The sequence below is a fragment of the Phycodurus eques genome, chromosome 12, assembly GCF_024500275.1.
Source record: "Phycodurus eques isolate BA_2022a chromosome 12, UOR_Pequ_1.1, whole genome shotgun sequence".
In the NCBI taxonomy this organism is placed as follows: Eukaryota; Metazoa; Chordata; class Actinopteri; order Syngnathiformes; family Syngnathidae; genus Phycodurus; species Phycodurus eques.
Window position 1 is genome coordinate 7388892 of NC_084536.1, and position 27005 is coordinate 7415896.

At 41.7% G+C, this 27005-nt stretch overlaps 3 protein-coding genes across 6 annotated transcripts in view; 1 reads left to right on the plus strand and 2 right to left on the minus strand.

The window, feature by feature from the left end:
* fzd5 (frizzled class receptor 5) lies at window positions 1-1763 on the plus strand. Its single transcript, XM_061691934.1, has one exon. It carries the CDS (start codon window positions 1-3, stop codon window positions 1690-1692), a length of 1692 nt encoding a protein of 563 aa, XP_061547918.1. The 3' UTR covers window positions 1693-1763.
* Window positions 1764-6793: 5030 nt separating this feature from the next.
* ccnyl1 (cyclin Y-like 1) lies at window positions 6794-26836 on the minus strand. Of its 2 annotated transcripts, XM_061692940.1 has the most exons (10): window positions 25715-26836; window positions 16959-17033; window positions 15709-15752; window positions 14917-15017; window positions 14790-14825; window positions 13228-13279; window positions 12987-13106; window positions 11696-11862; window positions 8141-8303; window positions 6794-7104 (listed from the first exon to the last, which is right to left on the minus strand). In XM_061692940.1, exons 1-10 carry the CDS (start codon window positions 25875-25877, stop codon window positions 6988-6990), a joined length of 1038 nt encoding a protein of 345 aa, XP_061548924.1. In that variant the 5' UTR covers window positions 25878-26836; the 3' UTR covers window positions 6794-6987. The 2 variants fall into 2 exon arrangements, with proteins under 2 accessions (XP_061548924.1, XP_061548925.1); XM_061692941.1 differs by lacking the exon at window positions 16959-17033.
* The window catches only part of creb1b (cAMP responsive element binding protein 1b), a 36997-nt gene continuing 24964 nt past the window's right edge, over window positions 14973-27005 (minus strand). The window contains exons 9-12 of one of the 3 annotated variants that reach the window (XR_009769616.1): window positions 19223-19323; window positions 19072-19140; window positions 15709-15752; window positions 14973-15017 (exon numbers count right to left, since the gene is read on the minus strand). The gene's annotated coding sequence lies outside the window, so the exon portion shown is untranslated. Of the gene's footprint in view, window positions 15018-15708; window positions 15753-16958; window positions 17034-19071; window positions 19141-19222; window positions 19324-27005 lie in introns of those variants that run through there. The other 2 variants (XR_009769615.1, XR_009769617.1) reach the window with 2 other exon arrangements.

Below are 27005 nucleotides of genomic sequence, written 5' to 3' on the forward strand. Positions count from 1 at the left end.
ATGGAGCCCACGATGCGACTTCTGCTGGTCCTGCTGGTGCAGAGCGGGTCCCGCGTCCGCGCGGCGTCCAAGGCTATCTCGTGCGAGCCCATCGCGGTGCCCATGTGTCGGGGCATCGGCTACAACCTGACCCACATGCCCAACCAGTTCAACCACGACACCCAGGAGGAGGTGGGCCTGGAGGTGCACCAGTTCTGGCCCCTGGTCCGCATCCGTTGCTCCCCGGACTTGCTCTTCTTCCTGTGCAGCATGTACACGCCCATCTGCCTGCCCGACTACCGCAAGCCTCTGCCGCCGTGCCGGTCGGTTTGCGAGCGCGCCCAACGCGGGTGCTCGCCCCTCATGAGCCAGTACGGCTTCGAATGGCCCGAGCGGATGAGTTGCGAGCGTTTGCCCCGACTGGGCGGCGACACCCTCTGCATGGACCAGAACGGCAGCGAGGAGGCCACCAGCCCGCCGCCGCACCCCGCCAAAGCCACGCCCAGGAACCGCCCCAGAGCGGGCGCCCCGGCCCCGGCCCCGGCCCAGGGCGAGCGCGAGTGCCGCTGCCGGGACCCCCTGGTGCCCATCAAAAGGGAGTCGCGGCTGCGCACGGGGGCGCTCCTCAACTGCGCCCAGCCGTGCCACCACGCCTACTTCTCGGAAGACGAGCGAACCTTCAGCGCCCTGTGGGTGGCGCTGTGGGCGCTGCTCTGCTTGATGTCCACCCTCGCCACGGTGGCCACCTTCCTCCTGGACGTGCAGCGTTTCCAGTACCCCGAGCGACCCATCATCTTCCTGGCAGCTTGTTACCTGTTCGTGTCGTCGGGGTACATCATCCGGCTGGTGGCGGGCCACGAGCGGGTGGCGTGCACCCCCCCGGGCGGGGCGGACCCCTCGCACATCCTTTACGACACGGGCGGTCCCGCTTTGTGCACCGCGGTCTTCCTCCTGGTCTACTTCTTCGGCATGGCCAGCTCCATCTGGTGGGTGGTTCTGTCTTTCACGTGGTTCCTGGCCGCGGGCATGAAGTGGGGCAGTGAGGCCATCGCAGGGTACTGCCACTATTTCCACTTGGCCGCCTGGCTGCTCCCCAGTGTCAAGACCGTCCTGGTTCTGGCACTCGGCGCCGTGGACGGGGACCCGGTGGCCGGCATCTGCTACGTGGGCAACCAAAGCCTAGAGAACCTTCGGGGCTTCGTCCTGGCCCCCTTGGCGGTCTACCTGTTCGCCGGCTCGTTCTTCCTACTCGCCGGTTTCGTCTCTCTCTTCCGCATCCGCAGCATCATCAAGCAGGGCGGCACCGAGACCGACAAACTGGAACGTCTCATGATCCGCATCGGACTCTTTGGGGTGCTCTACACGGTGCCTGCCACGGTGGTGCTGGCCTGCCTGGTCTACGAGCAGCACCGCCGCCCCGACTGGGACCGGGCGCTAGCCTGTTCCAGCGCTGCCGAGCGCCAGCGGGTGGGCGGCGGACCGGACTTCGCCGTCTTCATGCTCAAGTACTTCATGTGCTTGGTGGGGGGAATCACCTCGGGGGTCTGGATCTGGTCCGGGAAGACCTTGGAGACCTGGCGCAGGTTCCTGGCACGGTGCTGCCCCTGGTGGCCCCATAAGGTGGCGGTGCCGCCAACCGTGAACACAGAGGCCGCCGCCTCTTTAACGGGACCGGTCCCCGGAATGTACCATAAAGCTCCGTCTCATATATGACACTTGAAGTCCTTAAACCTGGGACGAGAAGTTCCAGAGCTTCAGGTCCATGCATCCAGACTGGAAGCGATACTTCCTCTGACGCACACACAGACTAAACTTTATTTATTCATGTAGATATTGGATGAATTGACGATCAATATCATCAATGTCCTGCCACTTTCCAAGTTCCAGATCCAGGTCCTAGTTCTGGACTATGAACGTGTACATATATGAAAATGGTGTTGAACTTGAGCTTCTTGTTTCGCTGATAGTTTTAAAGCAGATTCCGGAACTGCTGCTGGCCGTCAGCGCCATCTGCTGGTGGTAACGTGACTTGTTTTCTTTATGGAAATGGTTTATACGGTATGGAAAATGGATGGATGGATATTTGGATCATACCGACGTCGACTCGACGTTCTGAACGTTCCAGAATCCTTCATTTTCGATACTGCTTCTCCTCACTTGGGTCGCGGGCGTGCTGGAGCCCATCCCAGCTGTCTTCGGGCGAGAGGCGGGGTACACCCTGAACTGGTCGCCAGCCAATCACAGGGGACATACAAACAAACAGCCATCGGCATTCACACCTACGGGCAATTTAGAGTCTTCCATTAACCTAGCATGCATGTTTTTGGGATGTGGGAGGAAACCGGAGAAAACCCACGCAGAGTTACAGAATCAGGTTTTAAAAAATGATTAATAATTTTCCTCTTTAAATTCTGCAGTTGCTCCTCTTAAATCGGGATAATTGTAAATCGTCACTTGTGCAGGAGCATTCCCCCCCCCCCCCCCCCCCCCATTTTACTGAGAAATCTCAATTATAGATAAGAAGCAAAACTGGCATTGTCCAAATGAATGACTATAACATTCGTTACATGACTATGTCAACCCGACATCTTGAAATTTCTGGAATCAGAGTTTTAAAAATGATTCATAATTTGCTGCTTGAAATCCTGACATTTCTCGTCTTAAATCACCAAAAGCCTAAATTGACCGTTACGTGGAAGCAACTTTTTAAAAAATATATTTTTAAATAAACCTGTCTCCTTTTATGGAAAAACCTTAATTTCAAATAAGAAACTAAACCGCCGGTCATGTGACCAGTTTTCGATTCATTCATATTTGAACAATGCTGATGTTGAGTAGACTTTCAGAAGGTTCCGGAATCAAAAACAACAGTTTGCCACTTGAAATTCTCCTGTTGCTGGTCTAAAATCATTTTACAGAGAAAATTCAATTTGACAGAAAAACCGTTTGAATACCATGTCCCGCCACAGTGAAAAATTTCTTCATTTAACCACCAAAACCTTTTAGGATCAATTTATGTTTCTCTTTTTATTGTATATTTGTTTGTATATAAAAATGTGCAGTTCTGGTCCAAAAAAGCACAAGATATTTTTGGGGGTTCAGGCGCACACATGGACAGTTTGCATTCTTTTTTGCTGCGTTGTCCCTGAAATGTTCTTTTTCTGCTGGCAGTTGAATTGAAGACTCTTTTGAAAGCGTCGTCCAATTAAAAAGCAGCATATTTGCAACGTATTGTGTCCCGTGGTGATTATTTTCCACTTTGTTAATTCATATTTTTTTTTGCCTTTATCGGCTTTAATCAGCATTAAAATGACACCAAGTTGGATTTGGCATCATTTTGTGTACTATTCAACATGACAACAATGTGTCCATGGAAATGCCAAAGTGTGTCGGTAGGTTTCCATGGCATTGCTCACCTATGATCACCTGACTCATTGGCGCTCTCTTGAGGAACAAAAGTGGGACTACACGGCGGGTAAACCCGACAAGAGCATAACCGGGACAAACTGACAAATTTTGAAATGACAGAAAAATGGAAGAAAAATGAGTTATCCCTTTGTTGTTTTGGCGGGAATTGGTCTCGATTACCATTTGCTAGCTATCCCATGATGCACTGCGGTACAGCTTTAAGCGTTGATTAAGTTTCTTAAAAACAGCAAGATTAATTCCATTACTAATAGTGGTATACTAATCACTGAACTACTTTGTTTATGTTAATTAATTCCATCTACTTTTAATATATCACATAGGCACGTTATAGCGAACGTCTCTAACATAGAAATGAACATGGGTAGATTCGACAAGCTCAGCTCGTGGGAGCAAAGATATCAACGCATTCCATGTTTGTGGACGGTACGAGAACCAAAATAGCAAGGATGCTTGAAATTGTGCTGCATGTGGTTGCACACAACGCCATACAATCACAACAGGGGAACTGGGAATAAATAACCTTTCACAGGTAAAACATTTGGGAACTGAGGACACGAATTGTTGAAGCTTTGGAGGTGGAATTCTTTCCCATTCTTGCTTGATGTACAGCTTCAGCTCTTCAACAGTCCGGGGTCTCCTTTGTCGTATTTTACGCTTCATAATGCGCCACACAGTTTCAGTGGGAGACAGGTCTGGACCGCAGGCAGGCAAGTCTAGTACCCGCACTCATTTACTACGAAGGCACGCTGTTGTAACACGTTTAGAATGTGGTTTGGCATTGTCTTGCTGAAATAAGCAGGGGCGTCCATGAAAAAGACGTTGCTTGGATGGCAGCATATGTTTCTCCAAAACCTGTATGTACCTTTCAGCATTAATGGTGCCTTCACAGATGTGTAAGTTACCCATGCCATTGGCACTAACACAGCCCCATACCATCACAGATGCTGGCTTTTGAACTTTGCGTCCATAACAGTCCGGATGGTTCTTTTCCTCTTTGGCCTGGAGGACACGTCGTCCACAATTTGAAATGTGGACTCGTCGGACCACAGAACACCTTTCCACTTTGCATCAGTCCATCTTATATTTGCTCGGGCCCAGAGAAGCCGGCGGCGTTTCTGGGTGTTGTTGATAAATGGGTTTTGCTTTGCATAGTAGAGTTTCAAGTTGCACTTACGGATGTAGCGCCGAACTGTATTTACTGACATTGGTTTTCTGAAGTGGTCCTGAGCCCGTGTGGTGATATCCTTTAAACATTGATGTCGGTTTTTGATGCAGTGCCGCCTGAGGGATCGAAGGTCACGGGCATTCAATGTTGGTTTTCGGCCTTGCCGCTTACATGCAGTGATTTCTGCAGATTCTCTGAACCTTTTGATGATATTACAGACCGTAGATGATGAAATCACTAGATTCCTTGCAATTGTACATTGAGGAACATTGTCCTAACACTGTTCGAATATTTTCTCACGCACTTGTTCACAAAGAGGTGAACCTCGCCCCATCTTTGCTTGTGAATGACTGAGGAATTCAGGGAACCTCCTTTTATACCCAAACACGGCACCCACCTGTTCCCAATTGGCCTGTTCACCTGTGGGATGTTCCAAACAGGTGTTTGATGAGCATTCCTCAACTTTCTCAGTCTTTTTTGCCACCTGTCCCAGCTTTTGTGGAACGTGTTGCAGCCATAAAATTCCAAGTTAATGATTATTTGCTAAAAACATTCAAGTTGATCAGTTTGAATATTAAATATCTTGTCTTTGTAGTGTATTCAATTAAATATAGGGTGAACATGATTTGCAAATCATTGTATTCTGTTTTTATTTATGATTAACACAACGTCCCAACTTCATTGGAATTGGGGTTGTAGATAACATGAATTCTTCTGTCTCCCTATCTTCTATTTATCGATCTCCAACTGCCTTTTTGATGTCAATCTTTTTTCAAAGGCCAACAACAAAACAACCCCAAAAAAATAAGAATGTGCTTTAATAAAAAGCCAAACTTCAATCTATTAACAGTCCCTGCCTAGGAGTTGATAAAGGGCATTAAAAAAACCAAAAAAAACACAATTCAATTATGATATATTCTTTGTTAAAGCCACGTTGCTCCACACATGACAAACAGGTCTGTCTTTTACTTTAGTGAACAGACAATCTGCCTCCCACCTGTCTTGGAAGTTAACCGTTTTCCATCTTTCGTTTGGCCATTTTTGGGAAGAGGAAGTGTAAATTTGCTTGAGGAGACTGGTAGCATAGTTGCTAACGACTGCAATAGAAAGGGAAGGGGCGCTCGCCGGTCTAGACTGACGGGCCAACACACTAGCGAAGCATTCTGGGATTTGTATGATTAGTGGCGCATGTGCTATATACTGGCGGGCCAGCTCTAATACACATTTAATATGGTCTTGCGGGCTAAATATAATTAATTATATTGTGGGCCAAATTTGGCCCCAGGGCTTGAGTTTGACATATATGGCTAAGCCGGACTGCTACAGCGTGCTGGCCTATCTAGTCAAGACCACAGATATCGTATCGCGCCTTCTCTTCATATGCACCACATACAGTCCCCTCCAATAGTATTGGAATGGCAAGGTCAATTCCTTTGTTTTTGTTGTATCCTGAAGACATTTGGGTTTCAGATCAGTTAATTACATAATGTCTGTTCCTATACTTTTGATCACTTGAATAGTGGAGAGGTTCAAACAAAATGTGCTTTGTCCTGAGTTGTTTAACACGTCTAGATGTAAATGGAATTCTGAACTTTTGTCTTATATTCAGCTTTAGATCTGAAACCATAATGTCTTCAGTATACAACAAAAACAATCCCTATATATATATATATCCCTGCTTATTCAAGAATTTTGAAAAAACTTTTCATACAATGCAATTATAATGGCTGTCAATGATTCACAGATATATACAGATATATAGCAGGGGTCCACTGGAGTTGTATTAATTTTCTTGTAAAATGATCAATAAAAAAATTTCAACTTTTTTTTTTTTTTCTTGGAAAGTTACTCCTCAAAAAATTCAGGTAATATTTTATTTTTTCCCCCCTCCACGTTCTTGACTGAAACCTCATTCGTCTCTGTGACAAAAGAGCACAACAGGCCGTGTGTATACATGATTAGTGTTTATTTTAAAATAGTCCATCTGCAAATGGCTTTTCCATTTAAAAACGAACAACACATTTCACAGCTAGTAGCCTACATAGTAAGCAAAACCAACCATTTTTAAAAATGTTCTCTGTTGAGTCCCCTCAGTAGCTCTACATGGATTTTCTGTAGTTTGTTCAGTGGGAAGGGAGCAGAAAAAGATATATGGGTGGGGGGAGCGGGCACAATAGCGACTGAAATCTTTTCACTTGTAAGATCAATCGTGGTCTTCCGTGTTGTGGAAATGGGAAGAACCGGTTAGTCGTCGTACGGCGTCATATTTCCTCCTCCTCAACCCAAATGCAGTTTCATATTGCCTATACGGCATACGAGATGTGCTCATGTGACCAGGGTGAGCCGCGCATAAATACAAGGTAGAAAAATACGAGTGTGAAACAGGAGTTGGCAGCAGGGAGGGTGCGGCGGCCTTACGAGAGTACGGCGTTGGAGCGCCGGATGCCGATGAGGTTGTCGGCGCTGAGCGAACGCCTCATGGCCGCTCGACTCAGGTCTTTGTACTTGTCTTCGCACAGTCTCGAGATGGCCTGAGTCAAGCAACAACAACACGTCCTCATAATCATGGCGACACAAAAGATACACATTATACACAACTTTTAGCTGTTCGATGCAAACGCTTGCTAAAAATAATATGCGTGAGACAATCAAAGTTCTAATAATCAAGTCTTCTATTCTTAACGATTTCCGATCTTAATCTTGATTTCTTTATTGAGATTTATATTTACATGCGTAAAACTTGTTCCACCGTGACTTTTTTTTTCCCAACCTTTTTATTGTAAAATTCTTATTGTAATAGTTTATTTATTCTGCTAATATTACAAACTTATTCTCATAAGATTACAACTTTTTTACTTCAATATTTAAATTCAATTCCCAGTCACAGCTTTTCCCTTGTAATATTTTTTACTTGTTTACATTTGGTCTTGTAAAATTCCTATATTAACCTTTTGTCATTTTGGATACAATTTTATAATTTATAATAATTTAAATTTTTTATAATTATAATTTTTTTCAATTCCAACTTTGGATGTAATATTGTAATTTTATTAAAATGAAGTCACACTTTATATTCCAAAATGACAACTTTTTTTATCTCATATTTAAAAAAATCTTTTTCCCTGGTAAAATGTTGCAAAATGTAAAACTTTTTTTGGGTAAAACAAATAAATTATTCTCTTGTAACGTACCTTTTGTAAAATCCTCTCTTGTAAGACTATTCTGCTAAAAAAACTTTAATCAAATACAACAACTCCCCCCCATATTTGGACTTGATTCAAAATATTACTTTGTTATATTTACTTGCAAGATTATGCCTATTTTCTTCTACAACTTTAATGACAAAACTACAACTTATTTCTTGTAATTTGTGGCTTCACTGTCATAATTTATTATGTTATCCATTACTCTGGTAACATTATGACAAATCTTTGCAAATGAAAACTGCTTTCTTGTGACATTTTTACTTTATTCTGATGAATTTGTGACTCGCTAAACAGTGAAACAGATGCGGCGCGAACGCATCATCTGAGTGGAAAGCGTGAGCGAGCCAGTTAAGATGTTCACCTCGAGCTTGTGCGCCCGCTGGTTGTTGAGCGGCTCGAGCGGGAAGCTGAGTTTGTTGTCGTCGGCCAGCTGCCTCAGGTCGAAGTAGTATTTGGCGTAGACGCTGGCCGGTACGTTGATGTTAAACTGCAGCAGCTCCAGAAAGTGGCGCTCCATCTCGTTCCTGCGCCGCCGTCGGGACGAGAAAAGCACACAGCTGAGGCCCACCGTGTACTTGAAACCCTCGAAACGCGACCTCGTCAGTCACTCAGGTGGCAGGCGGCCAACACGGCCGAGGCAAACCACGCTAATGCAGTCCCGAAATGCACGCATACTGATAACCTACCTGCTCGTCCTAATTGCCTTTAATTCAATTACTACTTATCCCACAAAACGCCACATTTTTAGATTGTATTTGTATGATAAGACAACCGATTTTCATCGGGAGTTTTTACATTGTACCGAATGTGGAACAATTCTGCATTCCAAGTAGTACAAAAAGTTTGCTTTTAAAAACATACATTTGCATGCAGGCTAGCGTAGGTTTTAGCGTGCATGCATGCTACCGTATGTTTTAAGCTAGCATATGTTTTACTATGCCTGCGCCCAATAATACGGTGCACCTTATGTATGTGTTAAATACAGAAAAAGACCCCGTAACGGACATTGCGCCTTTTAATGCCTTATGGTTGTGAAAATACGGTAAGCTAAAAAATGTGAAGCAGACAAGAATGAACGCTGTGGGATTGATGACAAGCCCCGTCACCCTCCCTCATCTTCATCATCACACAGCCCACTGAGGGCACTGGTTGCCATGGAGACCGCATCCAGGTTTTTGCTTTGTTGGCCGCCAAAAGGTGGACCGAGGCCACTTTGTGCGCGTGTGTGTGTGTGTGTGTGTGTGCGTGTGGTATCCCTGGGCAACTAATGGAGTGGGCGAGAGGCAGGTCCATTATGTGGAAGCAGCAAGAGCACTTGAGACCCACCCTGCATTTCTCTCCAAACAAGAAACAAGCCCCTCTTCTCTTCACCCTTCCTCCACTCTCACATGAAGCAGGGACAACACGCGCGCACATGCACGGTCTCCATTTGTTTGTAACGGTGTGTACCTAGAGGGACATCAGACAGCACTTTCTTCAGGCCGAGTAAGAGTACTTCCATTTGCGTGCTCGCGATACTTGATCATTTTATCACATCTTGGATTTGTGATGGAAATGCGTTTCATTATAACCAAATATTGTTGATATATATTTAAAAAAAACTCCTCAACACAGCATAGGTTTCGTTAACATTTTAGAGAGTAACAAGTTCTTGTCATTACTGAAGTGCTCAACATCCAGCAGCATGTTTTCCTAACACTTGCCACCCACGTAAGGCTGGTGAAGTGGTTTCGGGCTCATAGTATCGGAGCAGTTTTACAAGTACAGACATGCAGTATCAGCGCATCTCTATTACCAACTAATTCACAGGAACTATAGCGAAAATTAAGCTCGAGGGAAATTTAGCACCCCTCCTGGAAGCCGTCACCTTATTGTGGTGAGGGGGTTTGTGTGTCCCAATGATCCTAGGAGCCAAGTTGCCTGGGGCTTCACGCCCCTGGTAGGGTCACCCATGGCAAACGGGTCAGAGGTGAGGGACCAGACAAAGCGCGGCTAAAAGACGCCTATGATGAAAAATATTAACCCATTCACTGCCAGCCGTTTCCTGAGCAGAACCCCTAGATTGCCAGGCATTTTCGAGCAATTTCACTGATTTTCCAAGCCCCACAGAATATTATGTACTATGACGATGTAAACACCAAAACCACCAAATGAAAGATCAGACTCTCTTCTTTCATCAGGAAAAAAAAGGCTTGCCTCTAGCTGATACCGTTCTTTAGTAATCAGCAGTCAAATACGTTTCTGGAAGAAAAAAAACCAAACTGAAAACAGCCTTTTTGTGAAAGCAGACATCAAGCAGAACAAAGACTTTGACACCAATATTTTTTTTCTTTAGTGAAAATCTCAAAGATCTGAACATAAAACACTGAGAAAGTACTTTTGACAGAAAAATCATTTATTTACAACTATGTACAGAATTTACATTAGACAAATGGGCCTCCCACACTTGCACTTCATTCCTCCTCTACCGTTTGCTCAATGGTCCAGGTTTTTATTACCTTGCACATAAAATCTAGCAAAGTTTTATCCACATCTTATTTTATTCTTCTGTTGGCAGTGAATTGGCTCTTGTATGGTTGTCATTCTCCTTGAAACCAGTCACTACTTCTGCTCGAATCACAACCTGTGCAGTTTAGAAATATAACTATTACTATAAAAATACATTGTTAAAATTGAATGTCGTGGGACATGGAGAAAAAAAAAAGAGCTTTCAATTACCTTTTTTGTCTGCACTGTACTGGAATGGGAGTCGAACGTCTGCTGGATGCATCACCTGCAAGTTTTAAAAAAATAAATAAGATTATTAGAGTATACTTTTTATTGATGTGGTTTGCAAGTGTAAAAAAAAAAAAAAAAAAAACAGTACTTTTCTTTTTCGCAATCTAAAAGATGCTCAACTCACGGATGTTGAATTCCTGTAAGATGGATGAAATGGAAAATTCAAAATCAGTACTGGCAACAGATGTTACATTGTAATGGGAACTAGTGGGAATAAATTATGTTTTTATGTAACAAGGATTGAAGGAGCGCATTTGCTTGCTAAACACGAGCTGCAAACGAGTTACCTTTGTCTTCGCCTTCGTCTGTCTTCGTCGGCGGAAGCTCGTCTGGCTATCCAAAAGGGAGTTCGCTATCTGACAATTCCGGATCCCGTTTATTAAAATCCTGGTCGGCAGACGATCAGCCAGCAAGCGGCCGAGAGCATCTCGCCATATGTATGGGCCGGCGTTTTGCGCGATCGCTTTCAGAGCGCCATCCTTTATACCCCACATGATCTGTTGGTCGCAGGAATATTTTTCCTGCCTTGGCACAATAAATATGCAGTACCGAAAGCTTTTTCTCATTTTATCTGGTGTCAACTTTTTTGCAGATTTTTACAAACAGCAGTAAGGTTGGGTGCCTCCACAAACAGTGGTGGCTTGTGGTATATATTTTTTGCTATGTTATTTATGTATTGATTTGTTTTCTGTATAACACCTGAATTTTCCCTCTGGAGTTCCATAGAGGACATCTTTTTTTAATGGTCTAAATTCAGTTTAAGGAAAATTTATCAGGGTCATATGAAGGCTCTGCTAGGTTGTTTGGTGGTGATAGAACTTTCGAGAGGTTCAGGAACCTTTGGGACTGGGTCTGCAGCGATGAAAACATACCTTATTGGAACCTACACTGTAGTTCCTAGAACTTTATGTGCAAACGCAGCTGCTATGCACATCTGGTACATTTCCATTTCAAGAATTTTACCCAGGAACTAGGGACTTAAGACTATTCTCTACATGTAGCCATTTTCCAGGCGCCAGCTAGAGGGCAGTACTTTGGATCCAGGGACCTTTGCGGTGTTTCATTTGAACTTTTTCCTTCCAGGAACTCCAAGTAGCCAGAAGTACCTGCGCACTAAGCATCCCCCCAACTCACTCACATGTCCTCGACGGTGATGTCCCTGAGGATCTGGCAGTAGTCTACGTTCCACACGGCCTGGTCGTCCCACACTTTGGAGGACAGCAGGATGGCGCCCAGCACGATGCGCTTCCAGTTGGACGGACAAATGTCCAGCTCGGCGTACGTCAGCAGGCGCTCCAGGTACACCTGAGCCCCACACACCCAAACACCTTTAACTTATACAGCTAACTTACTATTATCATTATTGTTATCATCACTATTATTATTAAATGCAAAGGGCCTGCAGGCAACCAGCAGCAACATGTTGAAATGAGAGTCAATCTTTAGCAGGGTTCTGCTGCCATCAGGTGGCCACAAGTCACAAGTGTTGTAGTTTACACATTGATGCTGCAAAACTGTGATTCTCAAATGTGGGAGGCGGGCTCCCTCTAGTGATTTGACAAAGAATCACAGAATTAAATGTTAAAGCTGCGCATAGCTGTACAGTGGCTTAATTTTTTTTTTTTTTTTTTTTTTAAATCCAGTACAGTAGGTAAGTACAGTTTAGTTATTTTTTATTCTTTTATTTTTTTACTTTAAGTACAACACATTTGTAATTGATTATTTATAAATGTTTGTTTTCAACATTTGTATAGAATGTTTGCTAATTTTTACAAAAAAGGTCTATTATGACCTCACGCTCAAAACAGGAAAACAATTTTACTCCAGTAATATTCGTAGTACTTTATTCTGCTAATTTCACAGTTTTATTCTCATAAAATGACACTTTTTCATGCAATATTGAGACTACACACATAAAATCACAACTTTTTTCCTTGCAATAACCACTTCATTCAGGTAATATCACGGCTATTTTAATGACTTTTTTCCCTCATAATATGAATTCATTTTTCAAAAGTTCTCAATTATTTTCTTACATAATACAACTTCTCCCTTGTAACTGTATAAGTCACAGTCACAAAAGAATTAAGTAAAAATCTTGCAAGTTTTTCCTGGAAACCTTTTTTTGTTTGTTTTTACAATCTGATGAGTATTTGATAATAGTATCAGGGTTTCTTTTTTTCATGCAATTATTTTCCCTGGAAATCTTGCAACTTTGTTCTTGTAAACGTACCACATTTTTAAAATATTTGTACTGTATTTGACCTTTTTCCAAGTATAACTTCTCAGAATATTACTACTTTATTCATTTTATGACTCCCCCCCCCCCCCCCCCAGCAAAATATTTTTTAACATCTTGTAACGTTATGACTGAATATATCTATAATAAAGAAATCGAAACGCAATAAACGCACTCAATGTGTACTCACGAGTGTGACAATGGCACATTCGGCGGTGAGTTGTGCTGCACTGAAGAGCGTCCTGACGAAGCGATAGATGATTTTGTGCTCGGGGTCCATGCAGTCGTACTCGTCCGGCACCGCCTCTCTCTGTGTGCGCGCGCGTGTGTGTGTGTGTGTGTGACAAAATACATATTGGCATGATTGCTTGATCAATGTATTCTGTGTATATGCTGGTTGAGACCTGCATTAGAAGTATCACTGGACTCACTGATAAAGGATGCAGCTTCTCATCAAAGATGTCCAGAGAACGGTCTGAATCCCTGCACATGACAAATCAAGGTCAGCACACACTCACATGCACTACTGCCCTCTACTTTACATGCTAGGTACCTAAGTTCTTTACAGAAACTGCTTTACTTACAGTATACTAGTTTACATACACTAGTACAGGCACACTACATAAATTACTTTACAGTGTATACGGAAAGTTTTCAGACCCCCTTAAATTTTTCACTCTCTTATATTGCAGCCATTCGTTAAAATAATTTAAGTTCATTTTTTTCCTCATTAAATGTACAGACAGCACCCCATATAGACAGGAAAAAAAGGAATGGTTTAAATTTTTGCTGATTTATTAAAAAAGAAACTGAAATATCACACAGCCGTAAGTATTCAGACCCTTTGCTTTGGCACTCATTTAACTTGGGTGCTGTCGATTTCTTCTGATCATCCTTCAAATGGTTCCATGCCTTCACTGGAGTCCAGCTGTTTGATTATACTGATTGGACTTGATTAGGAAAGTACAGAGATATCCTGGACGAAAACCTTCTCCAGAGTGCTCAGAACCTCAGACTGGGCCGAAGGTTCACCTTCCAACAAGACAATGACCCTAAGTACACAGCTAAAATACCGAAGGAGTGGCTTCAGAACAACTCCGTGACTGTTCTTGAATGGCACAGCCAGAGCCCTGACTTAAACCCAATTGAGCATCTCTGGAAAGACCTGAAAATGGCTCCCCACCAACGTTCACCATCCAACCCGACAGAACTGGAGAGGATCTGGAAGGAGAAATGGCGGATGATCCCCAAATCCAGGTGTGAAAAACTTGTTGCATCATTCCCAGAAAGACTCATGGCTGTATTAGCTCAAAAGGGTGCTTCTACTAAATACTGAGCAAAGGGTCTGAATCCTTATGGCTGTGATATTTCAGTTTTTCTTTTTTCATAAATGTCCAAAAATTTCAACAATTCCATTTTCTTCTGTCAATATGGGGTGCTGTGTGTACATTAATGTGGAAAAAATTGATTTTAGGAAATGGCTGCATAATAAAAAAAGTGAAAAATATAAGGGGGTCTGAATACTTTCCGTACCCACTGTATGTACACTACATTACAGGGGTGTCCTGAGACAACATTTTCACTACCGATATGTCGTCAATAGCCGCCTACGTATTGGCCGATACTGATAGCAATCAGATATCAGCATAAATCCTCCATATTTTTAGAACTTTATTTTGTAGTATGAAAGGTTGGGAAAGGCTTCATCAAGTGCTATAACTCAACGAAAGAGCAATAGTCAGTAACCGCAAGTACGCGCCACACAGCAAGGAGAATTTTATTTTATTTTATTTATTTATTAAAATCGTCCGCAATAAAGAACTAATTAATCAGAGGGGAGAAAAACTAAACAAAACAAACAATCGATATCTCGCCCAGGCCTAACTGCTGCTTTACAAACAGTGCTGTACGTGACAGTGGCTGACTGTGCCAATCCCTGAAGAGACAAGGCGAAAGTCATAACAACAACAAGCAGTAGTGTGTCTGAACCTACCTGTTCTTGATGTGGTAGTAGATTGCTAAAGTGACACTAGAGGAAGACCCAAAAACATGAAAGTGAATTGTGTGTCTTGAATGTTATTCTATATCATATTCTGGATGTATGATCCACACATAGTCACCATTTGATTGCGCTTTTGAGGTTGGGCTGGCTGACGGTGCTGTCATCAATGAAGATGGTGGAGCACGAGCTATACTTCTTGGACAGCGGCCCGGGAGACACCTGCGCGCGCGCACACACACACACACACACACACACACACACAAAAACCAATGGTAGTTCAATTATTCTTACATCTGTATAAGTTGTAATATTATGTGAAAAAAAATTCTTTATGAGAAAAATAATGTTCAAGACAAAGTTGCAATAGTACAAGAATAAAGTCGAAGGAAAGGTCTCTTAAGGAAAAAGCTTATTTATTTCCATGGGGGGAAAAAAACCTACAACATAGGGGGGGGAACCGTATAGCAGTATATTTACACAATAATGTGGGGGGGGGGGGGGGGCGACGACAAATATATTTTTAAGGAAAAAGCTTTTTTTTTTTTCCCCCCATGAAAAAAAACACCCTATAACATGGAGAAAAAAAGTTATAGTTGTATATTTACACAATAACTTGGGGGGACAAATATAATCATATACTCATATTTAGACAAAAAAATCCCTCCCCTCCCTCCAAGAAAACTTATAATCTTACATGCGGGGGAAAAAAAGTCAAATTTTCAAAGAAACTTCAATTTTTCAAGGACCGTTGCATTTTTGCGAGTTACAGTCAATATATTACGAGAGTTAAATTCTTGTCGACATCTTTTGACACTGACAATTCGTCTTAAAAAGTTACTTGCCACGTTAAGTTAAAGCTTTTATGGTGGTCAGTTTGACCAGGAACAGATCATGGGGATAAAACTCTTACGTGACTGATGTGGTTGCTGTGGTTACTTTTCCTCCGGTCACGCACTGTGAACAACAAAAACAAATATTCAATTAAATTATTAATTCAAGTCTGTCATATTCACACATACAAACCCCAATTCCAATGAAGTTGGGATGTTGTGTCCTTTAATCCTTTAACCTATTTTCAAATCCAATATACTACAAAAACAAACTAATGTTCAAACTGATAATTTTTTTATTGCAAATATTCACTCATTTTTTAATTTGATGCCCGCAAAATGTTCCAAAAAAGCTGGGACAGGGACATGTTTACTACTCTATTACATCACTTTTCCTGTTAACAACACTCAATAAGCATTTGAGAACTGAGGACACAAATAGCTGAAGCTTTGTAGGTGGAATACTTAACCATTCTTGCCTGATATACAACTTCAGTTGTTCAACAGTCCGGGGTCTCCGTTGTCGTATTTTGTGCTTCATAATGCAGCACACATTTTCAATGGGAGACAGGTCTGGACAGTTGGCTGGTCAGTCTAGTACTCGCAGTCATTTACAAAGAACCCACGCTTTTGCAACACTTGCAGAATGTGGCTTGGCATTGTCTTGCAGAAATAAGCAGTGACATCCCTGAAAAATATGTTGCTTGGGTGGCAGCATCAGTTGCTCCAAAACCTGTATGTACCCTTCAACTCTGTGGTGCCTTCACAGATGTACAAGTTTACCCATGCCATGGGGCTTACTGTACGTGCAGAGATTCCTCATTCCTCCAAATGTTTTTAAACTGTTGGATTATTTGCTCAGGCAGTTTTTCACAAAGTGGTGAAACTCACCCCATCCTTGCTTGTGAACAGTGAGCATTTTGGGGATGCTCCTTTCATACCCAATCATGACACTCACTTTTCCAATTAACCTGTTCAGCAGTGGAATATTCCAGCACATATTTTTTGAGCTATCTCAACTTTCCCAGTCTGTTATTACCCCTGTCCCAGCTTTTGTGGCTAGTGTTGCAGGCATCAAATTCAAAATGAGAATATTTGCAAAAACAACAACTTCGATCAGTGGGAACATTAAATAATATAACCAGTGTATTCAATGGAATAGGAGTTGGAAAGGATTTGCAACTCATTGTTTCCTGTATTTTTTATTTATTTATTTATTTATTTTTTTTTTTTTAAACGTTCTATACAACGTCCCAACTTCATTGGAATTGGGGTTTGTCCATAAGTGTGACAAGTAGAGTATGTTAGGCAGCAAACAGCATGAGCTCACCATCTGTCTGGGACTTGCACAGGAAGATGGTGCTGGCTCGGGCGTGGTCTGACGGGTTGGACTCCAAGGCCAGCTCTTTAAAAAAATTAAATAAAATAAAATTCCGCCCAGCAAAAAACAGCAATAATTAAAACATACTATCCATCCATCCATTTTCTGAACAGCTTATCTTCAATAGGGTCACGGGTGTGCTGGCACCTATCTCAGCTGCCTTCAGGCGAGAGGCAGGGTACTCCCTGAACTGGTCGCCAGCCAATCGCAGGGCACATATACAGAAACACCAATTCACACTCACATTCATACCTACGGACAATTTCAAATCATCAATTAACCTACCTATGTTTTCGTAATGTGGGAGGATACCAGAGTACCCGGCAAAAACCCACACGGGCACAGGGAGAACATGCAAAGTCCACACAGGGAGGCTGTCAATTGACTGTCTGTTGTCGTACTAGAGCGGCTCCAACTACCGGAGACAAATTCCTTGTGTTTTTTGGACATACTTGGCAAATAAAGATGATTCTGATTTTGAACCCGGAACCTCAGAACTGTGAGGCAGATGTCCTAACCAGTCAGTCAAAATAAACTAAACAACTCAAATTTGAGTTTTTTTTTTTTTTTTTTTTTTAATGGCACACTATTGTTAAGAAATAATTTAAAAACAAGTGTTGTATTAGCCAGGAATTGAATCTCCTGTGTGGCAAACAAGAAATCTACCACTGAACCAACAAATGCCTAGCAGCACTCAACGCTAAGTTGACAGCTACGATGAAGGCCGCAACTAGCATAACTTGATGAGTGTTAGAACAAGTACCGTATTGTCACGCCCATAAGGCGCACTTAAAAGTCTTAAATTCTCTCTAAAATGGACGGGGCACCTTATAATGTGAATGTGGCGCGCCTTATGTGTGCACAGAGTTCCAAAATCTGTGTTGTGTGACTTTGATGAGCACTCCGCTTGACTGACTGATGGAGCATTTCCTGCCGACACGCTGCTTCTATAGAGGAAAGGCGGATGTGACTGAGGACAGCATGAGGACGTTAAAGGGGGAAGGGTGCGCGTGAAAGAGGACGCTAAAGGCACGCCCCCAGTCAGTATATAGCGCCGGTATGTGCATTGTGCAAAACAACATCGGTTTGGCTCAGGACCCCCGAAAATGGCACCTACGGAGAGACACTCTTACGAAGTACAGTTTAAACTGCAAGCTATCAGTTACATGGAAGAACATGGGAATCGAGCAGCCGCGAGAGAATTCAAGATCAACGAATGCATGGTTCGCAAGTGGAGGAAGCAGGAAAACGAGCTTTGCCAAGTCAAGAAGACGCTGCCTTTTTAAAAACGTTTTAGCGTGCATGCATGCTAAACGTTTTAGCGTGCATGTTTTAAGATAGCGTATGTTTTACCATGCAACCAATAATACGGTGCGGTGCGCCTTATGGTCGTGAAAATAAATACAGAAATACACCCCGTAACTGAGACTGCGCCTTTTAATACGGTGCGCCTTATGGTCGTGAAAATACGGTACACAGAAGCTATTACCGACCACCATGGTTGCAAGCAACAGAGAAACGAGCAAGCAGAACTAGCAGAGGTAAGCTGTCAACTACACAAAGTGTAACCACTGGCATGGAGAAGCCATCAGCTAGTCCAGGGGTCGGCAACCTTAAAGACTTTAGAGCCCACAGAAAAGGAGAGAGACAAAGGGGAAAAAAACACTGGGAGCCACAAAAGCGTTTTGACATCTTAAGTAATATATGGTCACTCTCCAAATGTCCAATTGTTCATTCGGTTAACGTGTCTTGATAATTTTGTGCTAAAGTTTCTCTTTTTTTTACCTCAATGCTGCATATTGTGAGATGCCCAACTGATTTTGATTGTTCCTGTGACAGTGTGTACCTGAATGTATAACAAACTATAGTGTGTTCACTGGGTTGCATTTATGAACTTAATGAATTTATATTGGGAAGACAAAATTTTGTTTTCGCATGTAACAAAAAACATTTTGAACTCAGAAAAAAAGGCACTTGGTTGACGTTTACGTTCAAATAAAATCGTCAGTCTATTTGAGTCCTCAGTCAGGAAATTAAAGACAAACTTAAATTATCCACCTACCAAAAAGGCCGTCTGCTTCTGTGTTACGTCATCATTTTAGAGCGGCTGGAGTGTGCAGTCAGCTGACAACTTGAATTAAAAAGGACAACTTCACTTAATAAAGTAAAATATATTTTAGCAAAATAATAGCCAATTAAAATGTTTATTTTACCTGGTCAATGTGATTTTTGCTCCTGAACCTCAGCTTACAGCGTCGGCACATCAGGGCTGTAGAAGTCACCTTCATTTTCTCACACGACAGTAAGCGGTTATCTGTGAGGCGGGAGCGATGTTTGTTTTTAATGTAGTTCATGTATCACATAGCATTCAATGTTCTGTTTTCGTCATAAACGTTTCTTTTCTTGGATTTATCCATGAATTGCCTACTGGGGGTCAAATAGCTCAATGAATCTTGGTGCCAAGTGCCGCACATTGATGGTTGTGTACAGAACCGTAATCTGATAAATTTCACTTCAGCATTCGGCTAAAAAACAAAAAAAAATAAGGCAATTGCTCCTTGTCTAGGTCACTGGGGGAACCCTATAAACATGAAACTTATCACAAAGGTGAAATTGAACATTTTAAATGTGAAAACTGTTACATTAAAACGTGAACTTGATCACATAACATCCTATTGAAATCATCACATTAAAACATAAAATGTATCATGTTAAAAATGTGAAATAGACGTTTCACCGAACCGTTCTGATAGGGCAGCAATATGCTTCCATAGTGACGTATATTTTGTGGGGGGGGCTGCGGGCTATTTAATGTTTATGTGTTACAAGATCACACCAATCTAATTTATGCACATTTGAAAAACAAAAATATAAACCAATTACAATTGAATACTCATTTCTTTTCCAAAGACAAAGATCCACATCCAGCTCTCAAGCCACAAATTGCAGACCCGTGAAACTAACAATGTGGATCCCATTCCCAGAGGTGAGCACCATTAGTAAGTTCCCACCTTCAAAATGGCCTCCATTTTGTACTTTTCATGGCCATCTGAAGTTGTAATTATTCCAGAGTGTCGCTTCAGCTCAAACCAAAAAAGCCACAATCTGCAAACGACCACATTCAAGTGTACAGCCATGACATTCAAGCTCCGCAAACATGACTTCCTGAAAGGAAAGATGGCAGACACGTTTCAACGCACCATGACCAGTCAAAGTGTGACGATAATGAAAACCATAGAGGGAGAAACTGAATTCACAGCAACATAAACAATCACTTCTATCATGGACAGCCAGTCGTACATTATCAGCCGACTTGCTCAAGACTGCAGTCACAGCAACGACAGGGCTCTACACTAACCTGTGCACTGGTCACAGTCTCGAGCCCTGAACAAGCATGTGGAAGGCCCTCATACTAGTCACATGAGTGGACCAATTTTTTCATTTGGTCACACCAGCACATAATTTGGTTCCACCCATTTATGGCGAGCTACAGCATGACCACGCATGCATAATATTTGTATTTGAAATCATTCACAATGATTTGTTAACAATATGCGTACCTGATCAACCCAAGTCATGCATGACGAAAATTGTTTGGAGTGCTAATCACCAGCCAAAACGTCATGCCAATTGCAAAATATGTTTTAACATTTGTGTATGAACTGTAGTTTAAACAACAACACATTTACATACAAATATTAAGTAAGCGGTATATGAAATTCACATTTTAAACAACAGTAGTATTAATAGGATTGTCCTATAGTGCATACAGCATAAAAACATTTTTATATATGGAAAAAACTTAATTGCTTTTTGTTTCTTATTTTTTTCTGAACAATACAGGCACTGGACGGCTACCTGATTTTAGGACCAAAGCCCCTGCCCACAAGCTGTAAAAAAATGTGTTGGCTCAACGTTTAAAAAGAAAAGATGGAACTATGGCCACAGATATTTTAAAAGTATTTCAGTTCAGCTACTGTTGAGTATATGCCACATTATCTAGCTGTGTAGAGATAAATCTACAAATATCTGTAAATTGTTACTTCGTTTTAAATTGAGCAAAGACCATGTTTTAGAGTGTGGGGAGTGACACTCACGACGCGGTACAGTGACGGTGTGTACAATTTCCACTGTGAGTCGAAATGTATAAAGCTTGCGACACGCAAGGCCAGAGTTGAGGGCTCCCAGTGCTTCTCAGCCTTAGAAATGTACAGGTAGTGTTTTATGTGAGAAGCAGCTAGCGTGAGTTCCATGACGGGGTGGTTAATAAGTGGAGGGGACGGATCTATGTCATATATGCGAGTGGGTACAAGTACTATCTGCACTCTTGTCACTGTACATAGTAACGAGAAGGCGCTCGATCTATCTTCAGAAAGGAGAGCGTGAAGGTGGAGGAGATCGACTAAAGCAGTGTAAAAGACAGCGACTTTCAACCACCACGTCTTATTTAGTGAGACTGTGTTTAGGGTAGCATTAAAACATGCACTCGTGAAAGTGAAATTTCTACTCAAACACACTGAAAAAAATACTCTTAATTGCAAGTTTTTGGTTTGTTTGTAGTTTAATTATAAATATTGCAATTTAGCATGTGATTTTTTTTCTGGAGGAAGAAAACTATTTATTCTACAGTATGACCAATGTGAGTGTGAATGCTTGTTTGTTTACATGTGCCCTGCGATTGGCCGGCGACCAGTTCAGGGTGTACCCCACCTCTCGCCAGAAGATAGCTTGGATGGATAGTATAGCCAACACAACACTACATATGCTGTAGCCAGCAAATAATTATTTCCTGTAGACCAGGCCTAAATGTTATGAGGAACTGATATGTAGAACAAATATTTTTTTCCTACTGACTTGTAAAAAGAAAAACCTCAAATCATAGTAGAATATTGACTGATTTAACTTCATACCTTGTAAAAATGTAATGCTTTATAATGATGCTCTTGCCAGTAGCACTGCTGTCAGTGTCAGCAGATTATAGAGATAAAGTGGAGTGACGCTTTTCATCACCAAGATCTGCCTATAAAAGCGGTTGAAATGGTAAACCATATTAAATGTTCAGTTCTTAACAATTACAGTAAAAGTGTTAAATTTAGTCACTTATTTGGTGACAGCACAGTGGACAACTGGTTAGCACATCTGCCTCACCGTTCTGAGGACCGGCACCGCATGTGTGGAGTTTGCATGTTCTCCCCGTGCCTGCGTGGGTTTTCTCTGCGCACTCCAGTTTCCTCCCACGTCCCAAAAACATGGGTGGCAGGTTGATTGAAGACTCCAAATTGCCCATAGGTGTGAATGTGAGCGCGAATGGTTGTTTGTTTATATGTGCCTTGCGACTGGCTGGCAACCAGTTCAGGGTGTACCCCGCCTCTCGCCGATGATAGCTGGAGTAGGCTCAAGCACATCAGTGACCCTCATGAGGATAAGCGGTACAGAAAATGGACAGATGGATGTTATTTGGTCATCCTCAAGTAGAATTTTCTCAAATTCAAATGTTTTAGTTGAGGATACATTGCGGTGACAAAGTACCGGCCCCTTTCTCAAATTCTTATATTTTTGTATAGTTGCCCCACTTTGTTTAAGATAATCAAACATAAATAGACAAATACAACACAAGTGAACTTAAAATGCCGTTTTCAAATGGTGTTTTCATTTATTAAGGGAAAAAAACTTCAAAATTACCTGGCCCTGTGTGGAAAAAGTAACAGCCCTCTAAATCTAGTAACTGGTTGGGCCATCCTCAGCAGCAACAACTGAAATCAAGCATTTTCTATAACTGGCAATGAGTCTTTCACATCTCTGTGGATATATTCTGGTCCACTCTTCCTTGCAGAATTGTTTGAATTCAGCAAAAATTTAAGGGTTTTTAGCACGAAGGGCCTTTTTAAAGTCATGCCACTGCATTTTCAATTGGATTTGACTAGACCACTCTAAAAACGTTCATTTTGTTTTTTTAAGCAGTTCAGACGTTGACTTGCTGGTGAGTTTTGGATTGTAATCCTGCTGCAGAACCCAAGTGCGCTTCAGCTTGTGGTCACAAACTGATGGCTGAACATCCTCCTTTAGGATTTTCTGTTAAAGAGCAAAATTAATGGCGCCAATCAATCACTGCAAGTTGTTCAGGTCCTGGAGAAGAAGGCACCCCAAGACCATCACACTAACCACCACCACCAAGTTGGACTGTTGATACGAGGTTCTTTTTCTGAAATGCTGTGCTACATTTAGATCAGATGTTACAAAACACACACCTGCCAAAAAACCTCAACTTTCATCTCATCAGTCCATATAATATTCTGCCAAACGTCTTGGGAATTAGTCAGATGTTTTTTGCAAACGTAAGACGAGCCTTCAGGTTCTGTTTGGTCAGCAGAGGTTTTCGCCTTGGAACTCTTGCCATGGATGCCATTTTTGCCCATCTTTGACAAAACACTGCACAAGAATATTGTATGGCAATACCCAACAATGAATTACCTCAAGATATGGCTACGCTGTATAAAAGGACAATATCCCAAACCAGGTTTGCACAATAGTACTTTACTTACGCTTTGTTTAAAAAAAGGAAAATGTCAAAAAATTAAGATAACATCAACATTTTACCCAAATTAAATATTTCAAACCAAATAGACAAACGAGTTTGTCACTATACCACACACATTTGGCTAGAACACTGCAGAAAGAAATTTAAGAAAGAAAATTGCACATCGTTAAAGCAACGCCCACCCCTACTTTCCAGACAGATAGATATCAAGTACTTTATTTCTTGACTGTTCTGGAATTTTTTGGGATCGTGCAATTTTGTTACAGCATTTTTAGATTTGTCCGACTTGACTTTGTCGGGACAGATTCTGTTTACGTGATTTCTTGATTGAACAGGTCTTGAGGTAATCGAGCTTGTGAATATGAACCAAAAATTGTGATTACCCACAATTAGTTCACGCTTTAACAAGGGGGGGTAATTACTTTTTCACACAGGGCCAGGTAACTGAATAGTTTCTTCCTTAAATTAAATCACCATTTAAAAACAGCATTTTAAGTTCACTTGGGTTATACAGTATTTGTCTGATGTATACATTTTTTTTATTATCTTAAAGTGGGTAAATTATGCAAAAATATAAAGATTTGAGAATACTTTTTCACAGCACTGTAAATAATATTCTAAATCTTTGGTGGTAAATATTAGTGAGCTAATTTTAGCTGTCAGATAATTGTAACAGATTTCAAAAGCAGGACAAAAGTGACTATGTTTGGCTTGGGAAAGCCCATGAGCCTGACTGCTTACAGCCAGCAGCGAACATGGGCATTATTAGGGGCGGAAGAAGAAAAGAAAATCATACAATTATAAGAATAAAGTTGTATTTTTATGAAATAGGGGTGGCTGTGGATCAGTAAATCGAGTGGGTCGTCCAGTGACCGAAGGGTAGTTGGTTCGGATCCTGGCTTTGAGTGTCTGCATGTCGAAGTGTCGTTGGACAAGACGCTGAACCCTAATTTGTTCCCAGTGGGCCTGGCAGCACCTTGCATGGCAGCAGTCGCCCATTGGTGTATGAATTTGTGTAAATGGGTGAATTTGAGGCTTTGTAAAGCGCTTCGGGTACAGTGATAGTCTAAATAAAGCGCTATATAAGTGCAGTCAATTTACCAAATAGTCTGAATATTACATAAAAAACGCACTGTACAAAAAAAATTCAGTTTTATTTTTAAACAGCAGGTTTATTTCACTGAGATGTGTCATAATAGTATGAAAATTGTTTTTTTTAAGGTGAATAATGAAAATCACAAAAAAGTAAATCCTAGTACAAGAAAATCTCTAGTCCTTAGGTTAAAAAATGGATTTTTAAGAATAAAGTGAAGTCATATTTTTTAAAAAGAACGCAACTCATGAGAATAAAATAGTTTGAAAATAATCAAAGGAAAGTGGTAATCCTACAATAAGACATTTTTTGAGAATATTTTTAAAAAATAAATCTTATTTCATAAAGGGGAAGTATGGAAGAAATAAAAACAAAAACAAAACAAAAAAAACAAACAAACAAAGAAAAGACTACATGTTTCTTCTGGATTGCAAGTTTTCTCAATCACAGCACCAGCTAAAATATGCTAACATTGGAGGGGGAAAAGTGAGATTACAATTAAAAAAGTTCATTTTCAAGAATAATTTTTTTTCTTAGAAAAGAAAGAAATATTGATTTTTCAGGAATTAACAATTTTTGCAATACTGTTTATATATATTAGATTCTTAGGTTCTCGTTGGGTCATATTCCTTTAAGGAAAAAAATATTACTAGAACATGTCCTGCCTCGATATGAGATTTAAAAAAAGCCATGAGAAAAAAAAAAAAAAAAAAAAAAAAAACTGAGCAAGAAATAATTTTTATTAATTCTTAAAAAGAAATTGGGGGGGGGTCTATATATTTATGAGGAAGAAAAAAAACTAAACTTGAGTTTTCTTTTAGGATAAAGGGCGTAATGTTATGAGAATATATATTTTTTTTCCAAATCTAATGATTACAGTAAAAATATACATATTTTGTAAAAATATATTCATTTTACCCAAAGTTTGAGTACTCCGAATTCCCAGTTTTATCAAACGCAGCTTGGGTAAAACTGCGTCAGGCCCGATATCTATTTTTTTATTAGGTTTTTCTTCCCCAGACAAACAAGATAAAAAGTAATAAAACTAAAAAGAAATAACCAAAACTGACGAACCGTCTGGGACTTCTCTGTCGCTGATGTGCTGCAGGTAGGGGGCGCTGTTGTCGTCACTGACTTCCGTGCTGGTGAGGAACTCCTCCAGCCGTTCGGCCGGCTGCCTTGACGGGAGCTTGGGGCTGGACTCCGGGGAGACGCAGCATGACACAGTGTTCCCCATGCCGGACGGGCCGCCGGGAGGCTGTGTGCGCGCAGTGTCCCAAAGTGGTCCAAATGCTTGTAACGCTTCGCTAGCTGATTGCCTGATACCTTGCCCTGCTCTCACACACCGGGGCTCAGTGTTACCATTCCAATTAGCTCATCATGCTAAACGGCTGCCGTCCGCCAACTCCCAGCGACGGCATTCCCCTCGGCCATTAGCGGGGGAAGCGACAGCCAACAAGTCCCGAGTTACTCGCACCCCGAAAGACCAATGAGGAAGATGACGACTTTCCCAATAAAAAGGAAGAGAGTGGCTATAAACGTCCCCCGGCCTCATTCATTCATTCATTCATTGCGCTAGCGATCTTGCAACCTCGGGGAACTTTTTCAATAACGTAAAACACTAAACTCACTTACAATTAGGTAACGAATGGATGTACCCCCGTAAATTTTAATACGGTACACGGTTAAACGTCGCTAAAATGCTTTTAGCGACTTTCTAGCTAGTTCCCAATGTCCTCCTGGGCCAGCGCAATAAATCCAGCCCGAGGCTTCTGCGGCCTTTCGTAGATTATCGCGAGTAAATCAGCGAAGCCCGACAGCGCGAGACAACCCTTCTATATGAAATTAAAAGCATATAACTAAATGTATATCGACACGTCACGTTGTTAAATGTCGCCACGCGGGCTTTATGAGACTTCGCAGAGAGCTCCAGATGCCCTTTCGGTCTAGTGACAATAATCCAGCCCGAGGTTTCTGCGGCCTACCGCGACCAAGACGGAACTCCAACACCGCAAAACAACCTATCGAAATCCAATTAAATCCTCGAGGCGTTCTCTTGGTTTCCCATCGCACAAGCAACTCGAGTAATCCTTCCAGACTCCGTCCTAATTGTTTGTAGGCCGTACAGCTCACATAATCGCCATCTCGTAGCAAATTGCGCTCATACCGCAGCAGCAGCGCTTTGCAATGAATGTCTCTTGCCCCGCCTATTTAGGATTCCAAACGATCCAATTGGTCGAGGAATCACAACAACTTGTATCCCAGGCCGCCTATTGGTCGAGACAGTTGTCCTTCACACAGTATTTACAATGATGCATTTTTCGTGGCGTCACACCCTTTTTTTTCTGGAATCACTGCGCTGTCA